General features: G+C 43.7%; 1 protein-coding gene across 1 annotated transcript; it reads left to right on the top strand.

Moving 5' to 3' along the window:
• Window positions 1–15,080: 15,080 nt before the first annotated feature.
• Window positions 15,081–21,233, top strand: slc39a7 (solute carrier family 39 member 7). Its single transcript, XM_035182617.2, has 8 exons — window positions 15,081–15,244; window positions 16,394–16,854; window positions 17,752–17,920; window positions 18,110–18,196; window positions 18,338–18,460; window positions 18,677–18,787; window positions 19,917–20,113; window positions 20,201–21,233. Exons 2-8 carry the CDS (start codon window positions 16,402–16,404, stop codon window positions 20,453–20,455), a joined length of 1,395 nt encoding a protein of 464 aa, XP_035038508.2. The 5' UTR covers window positions 15,081–15,244; window positions 16,394–16,401; the 3' UTR covers window positions 20,456–21,233.
• The last annotated feature ends 1,589 nt before the right edge of the window (window positions 21,234–22,822 follow it).

The raw sequence follows: 22,822 nt of genomic DNA on the forward strand, positions 1-22,822 counted from the left end.
GCTGAGTGTGTCAGCTGCTGGGGGAAGGTTACTGCCGGGCACTGGGAGCACTGGGACACACAACAATGCTCAGACTGGAGCTCCTCTTCTTTTCCATTTCACAAGCACGTATTCAGGACGTGCACAGTCTGGAAGAAACATGATGACGGATGCAATGGTTTAGAGCTTCATTTTCATTTGAGGCAATAACAAGCCAAAGCCACTCATTGAAAATACACGTGTCCAACACCATTTAACAATTTATAATAATAATAATGACAATAACTATTTATTTGGCACGTCTCAAAAAAGCTTTAAAGGGATAGTTCACACGAAAATGAAAAGTCAGTCCCTATCTGCTCACCACTATGCCGATGGAGTGTTTGAGTCCACAAAACACTTTCGGAGTTTCAAACAACACAATTGAAGTAAATGGTGAGTCCCTCTTCAAACGTGTAAAAACAACAAACACAACATGCCTGCATACTGCTCCTGTGGTGTCAAACAAGGTCATTTACATTTGAGGCCTAAACGTCCTCTGATATCTTCCTGCCTGGAGGCACGTCCGCGGTGGGTGACACCACAGGAGCAGTTCAGAGGCATTTTCTGTTGTTTTTGTACGTTTGCAGAAGTGGTTTTAATTGTTTTGGATTTGGCTGCAATGCTGTTTACCCCTGAAACTCCAGAAGTGTTTTGTGGACTCAAACACTTCACCCACCCTCCATCGTCATAGTGATGAGTAGGTAATGAGTGAATTAAAAGTTTTGAGTGAACTATCCCTTTAACAAGCGAAGTAGCTCAATAGCATGCCAAACCAAAGACACCAGATAAAAGAAATACAATGTCTGTCAAAGTGATGGCAAAAGAAAATAAAAGAAGCAAATGATATATTTAAAAACAATCAGGTAGACTATTATAAATTGAGTTTTGATTTAAATGGATTGAAAATGTTTTAAAAACAGACAGTGACATTTTTAATTCTTGAGTTCCTCAGGTGCTGTTCCACTCAGAGGGTTGGGCCTATGGAAACAAAGGCTCTGTCTCCTTTGGGCTTCAGTCTTGACCGAGGGATGTAACACGGCCTCATCAGAGGATCTCAGCCTATGGGTTGATGAGTACTAATTTATCAGCTCAGCCTAGTAGCTTGTTGTCGAACCATTCAGTGCCTTGAAAGTCAGCAGCAATATTCTGTAACCAATTCTGAAATACACAGGCAGCCAATGAAGAGAAGCTAGTACAGGGGATATATGGTCACGTAGAGTCGTTGAAGGTTTTCTCAATTAACTCCGGCTGATCAAACACTATGTTCAGCATTTCCTTCTGTCTGTTGATGATATTAACAGTGAGGTGTCCCATGTAGTCTCCTTGTTGTGGAGGGGCCTCAGGGAGCAGCTCCAGGTGAACCAGGCCCAGCTGAGACTAGTTGGCCAATCAGCTCTCCCTGGATTCAAAAGGCAGCAGCAGAGCCGCCGGAGACTTCATGAGACACGAGAGGAACTCAGAGACTCAAAGAGACAAACGAGTTGCCTTTCAGCATCTTTATCAAATCAAACACAAAACTCTAAACTTAACTTGCCAGCTATTTCAGCTGGCAGCTTGGCTTAGCAGCTCGGTTCTGTCCCTGTCGCTCACTGTGTGTGTTCCTCTCGTGTCTCAGTCCCTCTCCGGCAGTTTGCTGCTGCCTTTTGAATCCGGGGAGAGCTGATTGGCCAACTAGTCTCAGCTGGGCCTGGTTCACCTGGAGCTGCTCCCTGAGCCTAATGCATCGGCCTTGTTTAAATACAACTAGCTGGAAACAAATCTTCGTTAAATGGTTATTTAAATAACCATTTAACTTTATGTAATGTGTGACTTTCCAAATTAATCATTGGTAAGAATGTTTTCTTACGTTTCAGGCAGCCATTGTTGTCCATTCATTTCACTACAGAGAGCAAAAGTAAGACAGGTATTTAATCATGTCCACTTTTATTCGTATTTTGTAGTATAGGTAAGAATAATGTTTACTGCAGTTGATTGATCAAGATAAAAAAAAAAAATCAGTTTAATCTACCAAATTTTGTAGAATCTTCTTCATATTATTTAATCCTTTGACATTATGATCATTGGAGTAGAGCTAAAAACTCCTGGTTGAATTTAAGCATTTTTATTCAAACTAATGTTTTCTTAAGTTACACTTTGGTAAAACTTTTTTTTGCTTTTGTAACATGATGCATTTTTACCCCAGAAATGTTCAAAGAAAGTAATCTACATTATTTTCTCTATCCCAGTAAATGGAGCTGCAGACTTTCCTGTCACATAAAAAATTCAGCAGGGTTCAGATGTTTTTTTAACGATACAGACGAACAGCTCCAGACGAAGAAACACAACAAAACACCAACACTGGTTTTGAAAGTTTATTTTAATTATTTTGCATTCTGCACAGATCTTACCTATAAAATGATATAAATAATATCACTGATTACACACATTACATCACATGATAATAAGAGACATGTTAAAACGAAAGCTGGGAGCAACTGAAATCATGTGAATTCAGTTTTACAGGATATTTTTCATTTGAATTTTCCTCTTTGTCTTCTCTCATGTGTTTTTAAAGTATCATAAGATGAGACAAGTGCCAAACTGCAAAATGTCTAATTGTTTATTCAATTTAAAAATAGACAAATAGTCCATTTTATGCAGAAATTTACTGCATAATCAAATGCAGTCAATTTCTGTCTGTAGTCTTCTTTTTGTCGAGTAAGTGAGTTAGGCAGCCAAGGTGTTTTGGAATCATAATCATTTACATAGAATTTGCAGTTTCCTCACATCTCATCAAAATCTCTGTTCTGCTGAAAAAAAGACACAAATCAACTCAAAATCTGTCACTGTCCAAAGATTCCCCCTGCGCTGCGTGTGTGTGTGTGTGTGTGTGTGCGTCGTGCGTGTGTGACGGTGTGTGTGAGGGATTAGCCTCAGTGTGTGTGTCCACCAGTGATTAGCCTGGTCAGTGGGCCTGTTGTGCATTCACTCAGACCATTAGCATATTAATGCAGCCTCGCTCTTGATCTCCCTCCCACCCTCTCTCTCCCGCTCTCTCTCACCCTCACTCCTTCTCTTTCTTTATACATATTTCCCAGACTCAGTTCTCGCTTCCTGCAGCTTCAATCTATAAATCTCACCAATTTACACCACCTCTCCATCCTCTCTCTTTCCCTCTCTCCCTCTCTCTCACTGTTAGATCTTTGCCTTATTTTTTTCTCTCTCTCTCTCTCTCTCTCTCTCTCTCTCTCTCTTGCTCGCTCTTTCTCTTTACACCACATTCAAATCCTTTGCTTTCTCTCATTTTCCCTTTTCTGTCTCCAAAGTCTGGCCCCCTGAACTTTGTCAAACACAGGAAAACCCACACAGAGGCAAATTCACAGGGGCAAACATGCAGAGGACAAGTACACACACACACACACACACACACACGCACACACACATGCACCTCCCTCCTCTCATTCATTCTCCTTTTCTGTCATTCTCACCCCTTCCAGTGCAAATTTAGCAGGACCCTCTCTCAGACACCGATGCTGAAGTGCGAACCGGACACATTCAACTGTACTTAACACGGTGAGAGCTATTCAGGCCTTTCTGCTCCACAGACAGACTCTAACCCCCTCTCCCAAAATGGGACACCCCCGATCTGCAGAGACAGGCCTGGACTTCGGCTTTGCACCCGAGCCGAGGAGAAACATATAAAAAAAAAAAGAAAAAGTCCAGTAAAAGTGGAATTTGGATTATTTGCATTAACCTGAAAGTCAACATTATTTGCACCAGGTTAATTTCACTTTAAAATTCACATTTTCACATCACAGTGAAAAAATGTTTTGTCATGAAATGTGTTTTAGCTTCAATTTAAGAATTTGACATATACTAATTTATGTTTTGTAAATTGCCAAATAAATGAATTGACTTCCTCCTCACTTCCCTTTTGGCTGAAGTCCACTTCGCTGTCGCTTGCTTCTCAAACCAAGGCCTATACCTCATTTTACCTCGTGCTATTCAGTTAAAAGCTAAAGTTTTTCTTCCAGGTCTAACTTGAAACTGTTTTGGTCTTGTTTGAAAAAAAGTTGAGCTGATGTCCAAAAATGTCAAGAGCTTCTTACGGGGTTTACATTTACATAAACACACACTCTCCTCTATTCAGTATCGGCCTCTCTGTTTGTCAGTGTTTCTCTCATCCACCCACTAAGCCGCTGAGTTTCACCCCATCCATGGAGGTCTGTGACTCGCTGGTTTTCAGAGGTCAGAAGCGTGATGTCCATCCACAACTCCTGGTTTCACAAAGGCAGACGCAAGAATTGCGTTTGGACAATCAGCTCCGGACCTCCATCATTCTGTTGGTCACAGGTTTGTTCACAGGCTCAACGCACATGATCAGGTGGATGCCCTGGTTCGCTGTAAATTCAGCTTCAATTCACAAACATCAAAGAGTGAATGGTGGTCCATCCATTTATCATTGCCTCCACCTGCTTTAGCTGGGTTTCATACCAGCCTTTGACCCCCAACGTGCCTCAGGTTAGCACGTATGGATGGACAAGGAGGAGAGGATGGTCAGAGGAATGAGCGGGAAGGCGAAGAGAAAGAAAGAAGAGGAGAGAAAGAGAGAAAGCTCTAACTCATGCTTGTCCTCTGTGTGGGTGACACCATGATGAACGAAGGGGTCACCACCCAGGGGCAGCCCAGTCCAAAAGGAGCCAGTGATGTGACCCCCTACAAAAGAAGAAGTGGGTCCCCCCCAACGGTCACACGGATCAAAAGAGACAAAAGCCTGAGATGATAACTCAGCGCAGCAGTGGGGCGCATTATTATCACACTCATGAGCAGCAACGGTAGTAAATTTAACTGAGGTGGAGGCAGGAGGGTGGAGGAGGGGGTGAAGAAAACCCCAAACGTAAAGCTCTGACTCGCCCTAATCTGATTTGCCGTACGCAACATTTTCTCTTTATCTGATTCGCTCCGTGAGGCGTTTTTCTCTTTCTGTGGGAGCCCGTCTGTATCCAAATGATGTGGTCTTTGGTGAGGCCTGGCCTATTCATGGGAACCCCATGTGCTGTGTGCCCACCATTGAGGTGCAGAGCAGCATGGCCACAAAGGATGGCAGCGTTTCAGAGAGTCCTCTCCTTACAGTTAAAGTCTCTGTTCAGAGCAAAGTTTACAGTTAAATCACAGAGACAGAAAAACCTCCACATAGTTTGAAAAGTGCAAAGACAAAAAGTCTTTAAATGTTATTAGAATGATAAAATATATAAAATAGTCATTAAACTTTTTCATTCTCTTTGAGGGTCATGGGAAAAAAACATTCTGTCATGAATACCAATAAGATGAAGGATGAAACTTTTTAAAAGTTTAATAATAAAGTTTAGCCATGTTTATAGCTGTTAAAATATTTATATTCTGTTTTCTATTTAAACTAAGTGAGACTTTAAAACAACAACTGGATCCTTGAAGGCCTAAACTCATCCTCTCAACCTCCTTTAGGTGCCACACAAGCTAATGGACCCCAATTCAAAAAGACACTTCCTGTTGAAAAGTGAAAAAAGGATGTTATACCTACATTTACATCAGTTAACATCAGCTCAAAGGAAAAGAAAAGACAAGAAGACAAAAGCAAAGTGCTGTGTCCAGGATCTTTGGACCATCTGGGGCCTAGAATCTGGACGAAGAATCAGAGAAAAATAGCCTGTGATAAAGTCCTTCTCAGCCACAGAGGATTCATCCTTACATGTGTGACAGTCATCCTCGCCTCTCATGCTTCCTCCCTCAGTTGTGGGTCGAGTCCTCGCTGCATCGCTGTCGACGTCTGACCGCACTTGTCCTACTTCTCCATCTTTCACTCTCAGTGCCTCAGCCTCCTCTGATCCCGCGTCCCTTCTCCCTCTCCTTCTTCAACCCTTTCTGTCCGGGCCCTCCCTCCCTCTGCCTTTACATTTCCTTTGCCCTCTCCCTCTCTCAATTTCCCCGCCCTCTCTCTCTCTCTCTCTTTCTCTCTTTCCCTGTCTCTCTCTCTCTCTCTCTCTCTCTCTCTCTCTCTCTCTCTCTCTCTCTCTCTCCTCTCTCCCTCTCCTCATTTCATGCAGCGCTGGGGTTACCTAAGAGACTGGGCCTCAATGGAGAAAATCTCCTTTGGTACAATGAACTGGGCGAGAGGCAGAGGGGAGGTGGGGGAGAACAGGGGGGACATGGGAGGATGGAGGGTTGGGAGGGGGTTGTTGGACACAGGAGGGGTGAAGGGGTGAGTGAAACTAGAGAGAAAGACAGTGGGATTCAGATGCAGGGATGGAAGGGGGATACGAAATCCCAAAAACTGAATAAGTGGCTTCGCTTGTGTGATTTCGCCTCAATGGTCAGTCTTATGGCGGTTGCCTATTGTGCCCACCCCCACCTGCTCACACACACACACACACACACACACACACACACACACACACACACACACACACACACACACAGAAACACTCATTTGTGGGCTTTCCAATAAAAAAGAAGCAAAACCTCAAAATCACCCCACTATTTCAATTTCATGGACAAAAATCCCCCTTTTTCTCGTTTTCAAAATGAGAAAGTTGAAAATGGCACTAATAGCCATCAGAGACCTTTGCGTTGCAGGCTGCCATTTTGTTTGTTTACTTGTTTGTTTGCTCTCATCGGGGAGTGCAAGATGAGACCCGGGAGGATCAGAGCTCTCCTCACAAAGACAAGTGGGTTTTTCGACTTCCTCTTCACAGTGCGGACCCCATTCAGCACGAGTAATTACACTATTCCCTTTAATCCATTCACTGTCTCTGTCCGAGAGGTGTTACACACAGACGGGGACAAAACACACACAACCTTGTTTGGAGGTTAGTTACTGATTATCACCAAATCTGTTGCAGTTCATTTTCCTGCTGCACCGTATTGAGCTCCTCAGCGATGCTATTCAGTTTGTCATTTGTCTTTGAGTTAGCAAACAGATGCCCCGCTGCTCAGCTCTGTGTCTTTACAACTCCCCCCCTCCCCCCGCCCCACAGCCCCTTTTCTCATCGCAGGATGTGAGAAAACAATAGAGCTAATAAAAGAAGAGGAGAGATAATTACAGCACAGCGATGAAGTTAGCGCTCCTACGCCCCGAACCACAAATACCAGCAGTGTGAAATGGGATATGTGGATGACTTCGGGTGTCTCTTTGTGCTTTTCTCTGCCAACAACGGCAACTTATTCTGATTCCCGTGTACGTCCTGTGTACATGCCAGGGCGAATCTGGGATCTCTGTGTTAATGACTCTATCAGGCCCTGATACCCAGAGGCCCCTGCGGAGGGAATGGATCCAAGAGGATTGGGGTTTTAGAATGTGGCAAAGGAGGTGTCAAAGTTAGGTTGGGGCGCTGTGTGTGTGTGTGTGTGTGTGTGTGTGTGTGTGTGTGTGTGTGTGTGTGTGTGTGTGTGTGTGTGTGTGTGTGTGTGTGTGTGTGTGTGTGTGTGTGTGTGTGAGTGAGTGAGAGGGACAGTGGACGGGAGGAGGATGGCGGGTGTGTGGAAGGGTCCGGGCAGATTGTCCATGGTGCTCAACCCTCCGGGCGGGGCTGAATGAAGTTATTTCCAGGCCCCTGTCCATCTGTTACCGTGGCAGCAGCGGCGACCAAGGTGTTGCCATGGCGAGGTGGACACAAAAAGGCGTGGCGTGGGAACGGGTCCAGGGGTCAGGAGTGAGGGTCAGGGGGTCAAGGGTCACAGCCAGCTGGACAGCACACAAGAGGAGGCCAGGGTGAGAAAAGAAGGAGGGAAGGTTTGCTTTTCTTTCTCCTTTTCGCCCTTTCTTCTCTGGGGTTTTGCTCGGGAGGGAGACGTCGGCAGAGTGGACACTGCTGGACATTAACATTGAACCGGGGCGGCGAGATGAAAAACGTAGGGGAGGTTGTAGAGGGCGAAGGGGGAGTGAGAAGGGCAGTGGGGTCCACAGAGCGGGGGCCCCTCTATGTCCAGGCTCTGGGAGGCTCCCCTGCATTGGGTCTCACACCTACTGGTGTCTAATCGCGCATTGCATTTGACAGGCAATTGACTCTGGTCAATGTACACGCAAATGCGACTATTGAGAGGCTGGGGACGGCTGCGTGTGCGTCTGTCTGTGTGGCCGCGGTCTGCACTTTAGTCACATAAGTGGCACCCAGAGGAAACAAAAGGCCATTGGACAACATTTCATTCCGGTCGCTTTAAGCTCAAAACTGCTCAGAGACAATAAGACGGACTGAAAGGAGGCGTTGAATCAATATTTCGCTCAACATGGGAAAACAGATTCTCCAAATGTTTGTGCACCTTGGACTGTATCTCTATCACAGAACTTCTCTACTTTACACACAGTTAACTTCACACATCTTTCATTTTTATTGTTCATTTACTCTGATTTATCGTGATGCATCAATTTGAGACTTGACAGCCAACATCAGTAATTTTAAAAGTTGGAAATATTGATTAAACCTGATCAGTCACAGAATCAATTATTTATTTAAACCTAACTGAAGTCCTGTGTCATTGGCAGAATTATAATAAATAACATGAGGAAGGATGTGATGTAAGTTTGTTTACTGACGACACAGTTTCTGCTTTTGCTTTCATTCATGTCCTTCTTGCATCTCCTGCTTTATTAAAGGTTTTATTATTTGTGTTTATGTTTTATCAACCCGATCTGTTTCCTTACTTTTTAAAATTGACATTGATAGAGCTGTCATATTTAGGATTTGATGATGACTTGAGTCTTCAAATTGACTCTACTCACTCATTTAACTACTGTGTGATCGAATCCAAGCAATTTGACCTAAACTTGTTGTTTTTAAATGTTTTAAACAAGACAAAGTAAAAAGTTCAGTTGTTTGGAAGACATGAGACGACACAGAGACGTTGCTTGAAAACGTTTCCCTCCATTAAACCTTTGGTTCTTCTCAAAATGCAAAGTTAAAGGTTGAAGCTTCACTATAGATGAATCATGTGGCGGCAGTGAGAGATTGAAATGTCCACCTGTCCCGTAGCAAACCGAAAAAGACGGCAAACCTTGAGCCGCATCACTGGATAACACATTATGACAACGTGGATAAGAAGTCGCTGACAATGCAATTACACACACAAGAACACACACACACAGACACACAGAGTAAACACACAGGGCTCCCATAGACTTTAATAGCTGCTGGGATGAAGGGAGTGCAGGATCCCAACTCCTCCTTGGGCCACAGTAATAGGATTAGGAGCAGCCTCGGGAGGACATGGCAAACCAAGTCCAACGCTCCGTTTGACACCTTTTGTCCACGAGCCCTGAGACACAGATCACAGCAATAGGATGAGGGACAAAGGCTTTTGAACATTGTGTTGTAGCTACAAATATTTCCCAACGGGAGAACGCTGAGCCCCGAGTTCCAAAGCAGATAAAACGGACAGACAGCGATTTTGACAACTCAATCAATTTTTGAACATGGATGGAGTGTTTCAGAAAAACCCTGCTCTCCTTTTGAATCTGTCAAACATCGTCTTGTGCCTTTAGTGGCGAAGACTTGAGTCTGATTTGTTTTTTAAATGTTTATTGAACTTTATTCAAAAAAAATTTGGACAAGACCGACCAAAGTTGTATATATTCACCGTTACACCTGCCTGCTAATGAACCACATCCTTTAAAGATGATCACATATGTCATAACATTCACAATATTTATTTGAGTGGAAGAAGTCAGATGTTGCGACCAAGCCCATGAAACCCAGAGGACAGTGACAGCTGAGAACTTTCACTTTTAGTCTTGATAAACATATTCAATTGAAAATAAGTTGAGTTTTTGTTTGTTTATTTGTAACACAAAGGCTGATCTTGAGTCATGTGCAGATGTTACAGCTGCTGTTCAATCCAAAACAGGACGAATGGAACAATATGCAACAAACTTTTACCAACACATTTATTCTATAAAACGGTAGCTTCTAAAGACTAACGTTATCGTACATGTTTTTGTGGTTTGATTTTATACGGCTGCTCAGCTTGTGGACAGCTGCAACAAGTCGTCATTGCATTATTTTGAAAACTGAATGATACATATTTGTATTTCTCTTAACTTGACATTCGGGGGGGTTCTGTCGGAGGCAGCGGCTCATCCTCGGTTCGAGCGATTATTGACATTCTCGGCGATCTCCTCACATCCCATGCGACGGTGAAGCGACACAGAGATTCTCTGTCCTCTCCCCTCCCAGTGCATTCTGGGAAAGTGACCAAAAGCAGTTTTATGACTGAGAGCTGCCGACATTCACTTCCTGCCAAGAATCAGAAACGAGGTTCAAAGTGACCGGCCGCACACATCGGACACACGTGCAAAGAGGATTTAGCTCTGGACGTGTTGACGCCATCAGATTTCATGATCCTGTTTCTGGTTCATTTGTTGCTGTCAAACACAGAAGCAGATGAGAACGTAGTTGAATATCAATGATTACATGACATGGTCTCTGGTTGTGTGAACACCTCACAGAGCAGAACTAAGATTCTAAAATAGTGTGAATCTTTGAGACGAGCTGCAGCAGAAGTAGTATCACTTACGATTGTACGCAAATGCTGGCAATCCCCATGTGAACAGGATATCTGACAGGCTTCATTTTTGTGGCTAAAACCAAACAGGCTCTTGTTCTTTCATGATGTATTTGATGCTCTTTAATTCAGGCAGAGACACTTACATTAAGTTATTTACAATTTAAAGCAAATCAAACTTGGTGTAAAAGGCTCTCGTCCTTCAGGAGTTTCTACTTAAGTAACTAAATCTGCTCTAACAATTAATTCATATTAATGAAACAAATAGTATGTAACATATCACATCATAGCCAAGTTTTTAATATTAAAAATGTTCTTTTATTTTCGTATTTTAAATCTGTGGTTGTTTGAAACGTGCTATAAAATAAACTTTGACTCAACTTGACTAACTGTGGAGCATGTGTTCCTATTATTTTGTCCACCCAATGTCTATAAATGATGACAGGGGAAATGACAGTAACACTTCTTTGTATAAGATTCTGTTTAAGGTATAAAAATCACTGCGCTGCATTTATTTCCCAACTCAGTTCCATCGTGGCTTCGTTCCTTCACCAGCACTTTAATTCTCTCAGGATTTTGCTGCTTTGGTCCTGATCTGATGCTGAAACATTACACTGCACATTTTCAAGCTATTATTTATGTTGGTGGAGCAGCCGCTGGTTCACAGTGTCACATTATATACAGTCACTCTCATTCACACCCGGGGGCTGAAGTTTTCTGTATGAAAAATCAATTAATAGATTCTCTGCTGAATTTCTGGGAAATTCCATGCATTAAAGAGACATTTAAAAAAGCAGATAAATAAAGCTGTTGTTGGGAGATTGTTCATTATGAGGGTTCTGTCATATGTTGGCCTATATTATAAATGTATCCCAAGGTATGAGAGGTGCCTTCAAATGATCGATATTTGAAGAAAATGGCCAGTATTTTATATTTTACAAGACAGAACATTTCTCAAATCATCAATGTCACACATACACAAGGTGAATTTCCAAAATATAAGGGAGCAGTGAAGGTCTGGATGGAGCTGGGAGCTTTGCATTGTGTGTGGTAAAGCTCAACACATGTTGCTTTAAACTTCTTGACATGGCTCTCTCTTCCCAACGCTGAATGAGAGCCTGATGAATCAATAAGAGCGATGAAAAAGGGAGGGAAATCGTGTGAGTGGCAGAAACGTCTGAATAAGAGCCAGTGGTCAGAAGTGATCACAATGGAAACACTGCAGAAGAAGGGACGCCTTCGTTTTCAGGCCAAAGTCATGTCTTCTACAACAGTGTGTGTGAGTGTGAGAAAGTATTAGAAAAAAAGAGCGGTGCATGTGATTATCGGACAGGGGACGGACAGGGGCCCGGCAGGGCAGCCTGCAGACGGACGCAGAGAAAGGGACATTTACCTTGAACTCCAATCGCTCCGTCTCTGGGGCGGGGTCAGGTATTGTCGTTGGGCCTGACAGGGTCAGGAGGGGATAGGGGGGAGACAGGGGGGAGGCAGGAGGGCAGCAGGGATGGAGGCCGCCCCTGGGGTCGTGGGGCGCTACCCCCGTGGGGGGCCAGAGAATGTGGGGGAGCAGGGGAGGGAGGGTAGGTATTGGCAGATTTTCTTGTGGTGCAGATGCTCAATATGCAGATGTCTAATCGAATTGTGCGACGATGAATTGGTTCCCCCTCCTGATTTGCATCAGGACAATCCCCGGCAGTGGCTCAGGGGTCAGCGGAGTTCCCCTGGACAAAATGAGCAGCCGGCTGCAGACGCCCCAGAGAACGTGTGAACTTGAAGTAGACTTTACTCAATGACAGGGATATTGATTGATTCAAATATCTGTCTGTCTGTCTGGGAGTGTGTCTGACATCTGTCTCTCTTAAAGTATGATGTTTAAAATATATATGTATTTATTGTTTGTTCATGTTTGGAGATAACTTTACTTTGGAGCTACTGAGGTGATGGAACAGGTTCGATTTTGGCTCAAAAAATCCCCTAAAACCAAATGCTGCCACTTTATAGTCATGACTGATAATAAGTATTAAGATGTTAAGTACTGACGGTCATATGACAAATTCAAGACTCGTGAAAAAACGTCCTTGAACACGGCCAAAGTGTTTGATGGTGTTGTGTTCACATCCTGTCCTGCCTCAATTTGATTCTATTCAGTTTCCTATTATCTATTTAATAACAACAGTATATAATTGAAACAATCAGTATCGACAGTATTTAACCTCATCTACAGCTGAGCATGGAAAGGTTTTCTTCTCCTCTGTTCCAGACTCAGCCGGACCTTCAGGCAGACAGAGGTTACACAAACTCCAGTCTAGATGCTGCAGGAACCTCTGTCTCTTTTCTAAAGAGGAACAGCTTCTCCTTCTTTTCATTAATTAACTTAAAGCTGTGAAAAAGAAACAGAGAAACACAGACCAGAAATAAACTTACAATGCATTCAAAAGAGGGAAGAGGGAAGTTGTCCGTTTTTTTTATATGTAAAATGACTCGCTAGAAAGGGATGGATGACTTATGCTCAGGGAAACTTTTTATCGGTAAAAAAACATAAAGTAAATAAAAGTAAATAACTAACACATATAAAATACATCACATTAGAATATATAGTACACATATACTGAAACTGGCAGAGAAACAGGCTGTGTGAAGAAAACCGTTGAAAACTTTCTGTCACACACGATGCATTTCTGAGTTATGTTGCTCTCTAGTGGTAACACATGTAAACACACATGTAAACACACATGTAAACACACATGTAAACACACATGTAAACACATGTAAACACGTCTAATACAATGTAACCGGTTGTACCATAGACCGTAAATAAAGATGGATGGCGTGACCACTCTCCTAAAGTGAAACCAAATGATCTTGATCAACCCCTGGTGGCTGGCTGCAGTATACATCATAAGCTCTGCCTCCTCCATGTTAATAGACAGGATATGGACAAAACATAAAAGTCAAAGTAGACGCAGATAGTTTTTGTCTTCAGTCAGTTCCACAGGAGATCGTACCCACTTACCAAAGTTACATAGAACACATGTTCAGGCTGAGGAGAGAGAATGAACGAGGAAACGTTTCATTGACTGAAAGAAATGTTGTGGAGTCAGAGCACAAAACAGCACAAAATGAAAACACTCGATGTGTTAACGAGTACTTGAGTAAATGTGATTTGTTTTCCTGGTGATGATTCAAAAGCAGGTGATTAAATAAGTGGTTGAAATCCTCCCTGAAAAGGTTCAAACTAAAAATATCTAACTTCCTGGAAATGATTATTAATCCCACATTTACACTTTTAATACACACCTTTAATCAATATTAGTTATCTGTGGATAATATATAATATATAATCAACACTAAAATGCATAATTGGTCTCAGCTTTACATTCATATTACAATCCGAGTTTGAATTACTGTGAGGTGTCAGAATAATAAGTGAGAGTCACACATTAGACATGATGCAATATTTCACCTCATAATAATGATATTTATAAAGCTCTTAAATCATTGAAAACACTGATTAACAGTGAATATAAAGGTCTGTGTCATTACCTCAGTAACTTGCCCCTTGTACTCTAAGAACTGCAGAAAGATGATTTAAATTATTGTTCTTCTCTGTCTTTTGATTTCACTAAACCAAAAAAGTAATTCAGGAAGTTTTAATGTCCAGCATCGTGTTCATAAGGCTCCTCTGAGATTAGCATCACGTCCTCCACTGGTAAAAAATCTGGTTGGTGTTGAGTCAGTTGTTAAATTTATTTTGTAGTGAAACAGTTTATTTAAGTGTAGAAAATGTTCTGGTGGTGTTAGGGTCCAAGGCTTTGTATGGAAATATAAAATCCCAGCACAGGGTGAGCTACAGGCTCCGACCTGATGAGCTCTGATGTCACAGTGAAACGTTTGATTGATAGATCATATCGGCCTTAACATTATATAAGAAGAATAACTGTCCTGGTGATGCTGCAGCTTTGACACTGGTCTAATAAAACTATATAGAAATATTCTCTGGGATGTTTCTATCAGTGATATATACTTTCAAAATAAAAGTTAGTGTGAATGCTTCTGATTACAGATTTGTTTCAGGTGACAGTGGCAGTTACACTCATACAGTCAGTCTTCTATCGCTCATAGGCAGGTGTGTGTGTGTATAAGTGGGTGAGAGTGTATTAGTGTGTGTGTGTGTAAGTGTGGGTGTGTATAAGTGGGTGAGAGTGTATTAGTGTGTGTGTGTATAAGTGGGTGAGAGTGTATTGGTGTGTGTGTGTGTGTGTGTACAAGTGTGGGCGTGTCTGTCTGTGTGTGTATGTGTGTGTGTTTATAAGTGAGTGTGTATTAGTGTGTGTGCTCACAGTCAGTGGAAGTGATTGTTAAAATACTTGAGTTCTCATTGTCCTTCATTGTGAATCATGTTTTGCATCATGGAAAGTATAAAGTGTGTTGACATGACGCTATGAAAGTCATTAAAAACCAAACACACTTTCATGTGAACGGGAGGAACCAGTTTGGAACCAGTTCGGAAAACAGACGTCTGTTTATCAGAAGGGTTGAAGATGAAGCGAACTCTCGCGAGACTTCCCGGAGTTGAGTAAACGCCACGTCCTCTGCGCAGCCTCCATTAGCCTCCTGGTGCTCCGCGGGTTCTGCTCCTCACGGGTCTCACAGCCGGACAGACGGAGAGGTACCGAGCGGCCCGACCGGCACCGGCACCAGACACACTCCGGTGAGACGCAGCCATTCATCTCTTATCGCGTTTCCCACCGTATCACCTTCTTTCCGCTGCGGCGACGCGCTAGCAGGCGGCTACTCTAGCTAGTTAGCCTGCTAGCGAGCTGCAGGCGCCACCTGTGGAAGCAGCGGCCGGTGTTCGATTCCCGGCTCCTACTGTTGACTGTGAGATTACCGCGGACACTTGACCCAAAGCGGGCAGATTATCCGCATCACTTTCACACCAGCAAACACAACACCACCACCAGGCGAGGCTACATCCGAGCTAGCAGGCTAATGGGTAAAGTTAGCCCACTCGGTTATAAAGTACTGTGAGCTCCCCTCGCCAGGCTTCGTGCACGGTGTCCCGTCCTGCGGACCGGGTTTCAGCTGTTAATCAGGGCAAAGCAGCTGATTCATGGTTAGCATAGCACAAGTCTAACTCAACACACCGAGATGCTAACTGGGCTGCAGAGTCACCGTGCAATGTTGTTGTGTTTGACTGGGAAACCCCCCAGTGACTCCACTGGTCAGTTCTGGAAGAGGTCTGAAAGAGTCAAACCTCTAACCCCAAAATCACACTCCTGTTTTTCCCACAGTTCAATGTCACACACATCATTTCAAAACTGCAATGATGACGATGCATTTGGCCCATCCCCTGGTTGGGCTTACAAGATGCATTACATGCACAAAAAGAAAGGACAAATCAAAGGAAGTTATTGCATACATAATTATTATTCATATCGATAATTTGATTTGAGTCTCTTCTCTTAACTTGAGCCTTCACATCTGTTTCACTGGCTTAAACTCTTTGCCTCCTGTTGCTTTTATATCTGACACAGTTTCAGACCCACTAGCTTTTTACTGCGACATGAGATAGATGGTGCACTAGTCTTCTGTTGACAGACGTGTCCATATTTACATTTATAGAAAGAGAGAGATTAATTTAGCCAGAGACAATGTTCAATTCCACCAGGAAGATGAAGCTAGAGGTTTGTTTACATGACCAAGATAATGTTTACGATGTAGAAAGACAGAACATTAACAAATCTTCTGTTATCTGGCGTCTCCATGAAGTGAGTTTGGTGTAAACATGGTCTCTGAGTTTAATCATCATCCAGCCTGTGAGTTTCTATTAATTCTGTCATCTTTTCTTTCTCTCCAGGGGATAATATGGGCTGTGTACGTCTGCTGGCACTGGCCACATCAGCATTACTACTGTTAGCCTCCCGTTCAACATTCGCTCACAGTCATTCCCATGGCGACCACGATCATGGCCACCATCACCACGGCCACACCCACGGAGAAGATGATCACCATGGACACTCTCACGGCGATCAGGTGAAGATGTTCCACGGAGCAAGCAAGTGGAGCGCAGAGGCTAACGTGCCTGAGGACGACCACGGACATGACCACGGACACGACCATGGACACGACCACGGACATGACCACGGACACGACCATGGACACGACCACGGACACGACCATGGACACGCCCACGGACACGCCCACGGACACGACCACGGACATGCTCATCATGAAGATGTTGTTCTTGTGCACAAGGAGGAGAGAGTGAAGAGGGAGGCCGACGGAGAGAAGAGGGACACGATGGAGCTCTGGACGCAGGTGCGCTCATTGGCTAAAATCAGACTGATGGGTTACGAACTTTAAATCTGTAGGTTAGAAAGTATGAACATCTGTTTGCTCGCGTTCCAGCGACACATTTTAAATCAGGATACGTTGACGTGCCGCAATAAATGTAGATGTAGGTGTGAACCACTAACCATGAATTCAGTCAGACAACCAATCAATCTTTTAAAGAAAGAAATTGCAATGGGAAATTCTTGGTTAATTATTTGAGAGTCAATACCAAATCAATATCTTTGGCACTCACCGTAGGTGGCCAAGAAGTAGTCCGGCACAATTTTGTTGCAGAGCCGGATCGGGGCAGATTCAGGACTTTTTTCACTTTCTCTAACATTGCGAGAAAGAACGTTTTCATTGTTTTCTCAGGGATTCATTCATGGATCTGGTTTAAAGGAATCTGGCACATTTAGGGGTCTAATATCTTATCATATCATACTGGCCGACAGATACAAGAGCAGTACGAGCAGAAAGAGGCTTCACCTTTCATCGCTGCAGTGTTTACACAGTCAATTTTTTATGTACATCCAGGAACTCACCAGCAGCTTTTAGCAGTATCGTGATTTTTTTATTTTTTTTTGCTGGCCTTGCATAAATGGTTCCTTCCCTATCAATGTTTTTTCTCTTGACTGTGACTCACAAAAGTACAAGATGATCAAACACAGCTGGAGCCGCAGTCTGTATCCACATGTTGGTCTGCTGTGTCCTGTTTGACGACGTGTTCACACCCTGTCTGCAAACAAATCAACACTTATTCCCATTCTTTCTTCTCCAGCTCCAGTTTTACACTCGGGTTGCATTGTCGTCCATCTTGAAGCCTTATGACATCTCCCATGAAACACGGATGAAAAGTAAACGTTCCTCTGTCGTTGTCTGCAGGCTATCGGAGCTACCCTGCTGATCAGCGCGGCTCCTTTCTTCATCCTGTTCCTGATCCCAGTCCAGTCCAACAGCGACCAGCACCAGAACCTGCTCAAGGTGCTGCTCAGCTTTGCCTCCGGTGGACTACTGGGCGACGCCTTCCTTCACCTCATACCTCACGCTCTGGGTAGGAAGTCCATCCAGTAAAGTCTGGTTTCCCTCTTAGTGGGCTAACCTGAGACAAAACAAATTGTCAGCGTATAGTTCTGAGAATTAAAAAAAAAAAAAAATCAGGGAAATTTACACGACTGGTATTAATGAATGTGTGAAATTTGGTGCAGCTTAATTGAATTTACATTGTTGGTTTCTCTCACAGAGCCTCACTCTCATCACGAAGAAGGAGACGAAGATCACGGACACTCGCATGCAAGTGAAGAGTCACATGACCATGGTCACTCCCACGGTGCGCTTTCCCCAAAGACAATACCTTTAATCATCTTTTCTATTGTGACGTACAACGTTTAGTTCTATGCTGTACGCAGTGGAAGAATCATACTCGTGTATCCCAGTTCCAACCAGTGTTCCTCATCCTCTATCTGCACAGGAGCTGCGCACGACCACATGATGTCGGTGGGTTTGTGGGTCCTCGGTGGGATCATCGCCTTCCTGGTTGTAGAGAAATTTGTGCGTCTGCTGAAGGGAGGGCATTCCCACAGCCACTCGCATGGTACGATGTAGTAAATTCACCGGCAAATAATATTTTTTATTTAAAAAAAAATGTGTCCAATAGAACAACCAAGAAACCATTGGTGTGTTGGAAATATTTTTGTCATATGATGTATCATCATGTTTTCCAGGGGCTCAGACATAATGTATTAGCACCTGTATTGTTAAATCTGATCTGGGGCCTGGAGCTGACCTTTATTCTGTGAAACACTTTCAGCTGCTGCCAAGGAAAAGGACAGTGATGGAGAGGAAGACAAGGACAAGAAGAAGAAAGAGAAAGGAAGCAAAGACAAGAAGGTGGCGACGAAAGAGGAGCTAATGAGCACAGGTGAACAATACATTCATTTTTATAATTAAACGCTGCTTCCTGCTGGTTCCTTACTGAACTGCAGCGTGGTGAGTCATCAACTAAAAAGCTCAAATCAGCTCTTTAATCAGCCAATAACCTGACTGGACCAGTTTGTACTGCCGTGAAACGATGATTATAATTTACAACTCGCTCAGGGGTATCTCGTGAAACATGTTAGTTATGGCTGGAACAGAGGGAGGGACTTCGGTCTCGGATCACAATGTCTGAAGCTGTAAAAATGTCAAAGACCTTATCAATTAGAGTTACCGCAGTAGTCTGCGTTACCGGTATTACAAGGTGTTCAGGCACATACCGATTACATGACTTACCCACCTGCCAAACCATCCATTATAAACATAAAAACTATTCAGTTCAATTTGTGTAACAGCTGTCGCATCCACGTTTATACAAAACAACTCCACTGTTTAAAATGTCTCGACACTTGGTCTGACGCTGCCATGATGTGGATGATTTGGTGTCAAAGGACCCAGAGAGAACTCTACGTGTCATTTAACGACTGTAGCATCTAAGCAATACAGTTTTGTGTTTGTTTGAAACAAAGCCACACGTGTGTGGACGGTTATACAAGAGTTTGTGTACTTTAATGTGTGTGCTAGGTGAATTGATGATGCATTGTTGCAAATCAAAACCATGTCCCCGTCTGTGTAGAGTCCAAACGTCAAACAAGAAAAATCCCCTTTAATATCTCTAAGAAAATGAAGCAGTTTTTTCACGTCATAAATCAAACCCTCAACAAGCGTTTTTTTTTAAAAAAAGGCCCTCTTTTCTTATAACTCTTATAACCACCATTATTATTTCATAACCTGGTGGAAACATTTCCACACTGATGTTCCGATTGTAAATTATTGATTTAAAGTCCACATCTGGTGGATCATGTCCCTCGGTGCCTGTGGGGACAGAATCTTATAATTTTCCTGTCGACGCGTTGTTTTGGCTTCTCCTTATTGGCATCGTAGATCATAAACTGCCGACTCACTCCTTAACCCACTTTAAAAAAACCTCTCTGTTAAAGACTGACGGCAAACAGTGTGTTTATTCTCACTCTTCTCTTTAAACTAACTTATTCTCTTTTCTCTCCATCATGCAGACATCAAAGTGTCGGCTTACCTGAACCTGGCAGCGGACTTCACACACAATTTTACTGACGGCCTGGCAATCGGAGCCTCATTCCTGGTGGGTCCAGCAGTGGGCGCTGTCACCACTCTCACCATCCTGCTGCACGAGGTCCCACATGAGATCGGGGACTTTGCCATCCTCATCCAGTCTGGCTGCACCAAAAAAAAGGTATTATTAAACTGTGTCATGGCCTCCTTACGAATTCAAATATGTTGAATGTGTTGCCATCATCGTCCTCTCCCTCTTTCCCATCAGGCCATGTGTCTACAGCTGTTGACAGCCTTGGGAGCCTTGGCTGGCACAGCTTGCTCCCTATTGGCCGAAGGTGTGGGCGCCGCGGCGACTGCCTGGATCCTGCCATTCACGGCCGGAGGGTTTGTTTACATCGCCACGGTGACGGTGCTCCCGGAGCTGCTGGCGGGCCGCTCCAGTTTCGGCCAGTCCCTGTTGGAGATCCTGGCGCTGCTGTTCGGAGTTGGCATGATGGTGCTGATCGCAGAGTACGAGTGAGACGCAGCAGAGACGACTTCTCGCAGAGTGAGACAGGAAGGGACGGACCAGGAAAAGGTCAAAAAGGTTGAAAAAGGCGCTTTTAAGTAGGATTCAGGTGGATTATTTTTGTCAGGGTGTTTTTTCTTGTTCGATTTAGGACCAAACGCCACCCGTTGATGGCATATGGGTGAATTTTGTTGTCCTGTGTTAGTTTGTTTTTTAGCAGTTCACGGTCACATCCTGTTTTTTTTTTACTGTTTCTTTTTGAGAGGAAAATAATTTGTGTCGTGAAAACAGATCAGCTGTGGAGACTGAGCGCTGGGAAGAAAGAAAACTGGTGGAAACGTTTGTGTTGCTCGCTGGGGGCCTTCATCAGGACAGGAGGTGGACTCCGTCTGTCCGTCGGCCCCAAAAGTCACTCGACACTTTGGCTACATGGATCATCGACAGTGTGACTGCAGCTTTAATTCCCTCCAAAAGTGGCTTAACGTCAATTCATTTCACAGCCAAAACTGTGGAAATATATCTGTCATTTAACAAGTGGCTGCTCCTTCAATCCACATTTCAGAGTTGGTTCGATGAAACAAGAGAAAGCTCAGTTATACATGTTTAATTATGAATGTTGATATTTTTACATTCCACAAAATACAAATAAATGTGGCTTCTACAGATGTGCTCAAAATGTCAACATATTGACTCTTAAATCATTCAGATTTTAATTTTGTTTTAACTTTAAACATTCCTAATTCTATTTTCTTCTGACTGACACAAACTCCCAATAAAGCTTTAAAATCTTGTGATGATTATTACTTTGTCAGATTGTTTTCCAAAACCTGAGAATATGTCGTGTGATTGAGATGAAACCGTTTCCTGAAAGTGATTCGTCCTCTTATCACCCGACTCACCCACATGCCTGAACAATTCCAGTGAAGGGTTAGTGAGTGATGCAATAAAGGGGACATATCATGCAAATTCCACTTTGTTAGTGCTTCTACACGTTAATGTGTGTATCTGGCATGTCTACCAACCCAAAAACTCTGGGAAACATGTGGCATTTGTCTGGGTCGTTGGGACTGGGAGGCTGCAGCAGCTGCTCGGGCGCGACCGCTCGCTCTCCCGTGCGTGAGCTGGAATTTGTGTCAGCGCCACACAGCAGCAGTGTGGAGGACTTCCGCAGTGTTCAGCTCTACTGTACCAGTGGGACAAACACACAGAGCCCCCCCACTCGTGTTAACACCGGACGCGGAAGCGCAGCAGCTCCGCAGCGCAGCGCCGTTCTCCAGCGCGCAGCCGCCTGGCTGTTCACACGGGACGAGCATTTCTCCGCTGGTCAGCCCCATAGACTGTATATATAAGGTCAGCCCGCGATTCTGCTTTCTCCGCTTGTTGTTGTACCTGGTTTATGGTCTTCATAGCCCCCACCTCTCTTTCTCTGTCTGTCTGTCTGCTTGTGTGCTTGTAGTGGATGGGCAGAGGGGGACATTTAATTATGTGATTGGGAAAATTAAAACTCCAGGACAACAAGGGGAATACAAAGTATGGGATGCATATTTGATAATTTATATCATATAAAATATGTAATTTATATCGTTTAAAATCATGGGGGGTTCACTAGCATTTAAAGGAACAGGCACTCAAAACAGGTCGCTCTGTGGAGGGCTGTTTTATACAGGGTAAAAAGGCTGTTTGAAATGATCCTTGTGGTATTTTGACCAAAGTATGTTACAGACATTTCATTAAGACCCCAAGGAACCATATCAACTTGTGGTAAAATGGGCATGCTATGTCCCCTTTAAAACATCTCACCTGAGCTGTACAATGTCGACAGGTATCACACCCTCGCGTTGACGTGACCCAAATTAATCCCGGTGCCACAGCAAAGTTCCGCCGCAGACTTTTAAGTGTGATTGAGAGGTTTATTAAGTTTGCCCTTATTTGACCTGAATGAATCCCAGTGTCTGTTTAATGAAAAGAGTCACAGCTTTGTTAGATCCCACAGAATCTCTTCAGATGCACCTGCGACGCTTCAGGTCTCTTGCGACACAGAGAAGACACTGAAGGTGTCTGCACTTTAAAGCAAAATGTTCATGAGCACAGACGCTGAAATTAGCTGTGTTTCAATTCAGGGGCTGCGTCCTTCAGAGCCCACGGAGGGCGTTTGGTCTTGGCTTCACCGGCTTGTCCTGCCCTTACTGCCCAGCAAGCAAACTGCAGTTAGACACAAACCTTTTATTGCCCCTGTGCGTTCTAACACAAGGAGCGGCTCAGGAGGGACACGGACCAAACTAAAGAGCCAAAGTCTAAACTCTTTTAAAAGGTGATTTCTGTCATTTTACGTCGTTCTTATCACACTGATGTTTGTGCTCATGTTTCTGATAAGTTTGG

The sequence above is a fragment of the Hippoglossus stenolepis genome, chromosome 17 (genome assembly GCF_022539355.2).
Source record: "Hippoglossus stenolepis isolate QCI-W04-F060 chromosome 17, HSTE1.2, whole genome shotgun sequence".
Taxonomy (NCBI): Eukaryota; Metazoa; Chordata; class Actinopteri; order Pleuronectiformes; family Pleuronectidae; genus Hippoglossus; species Hippoglossus stenolepis.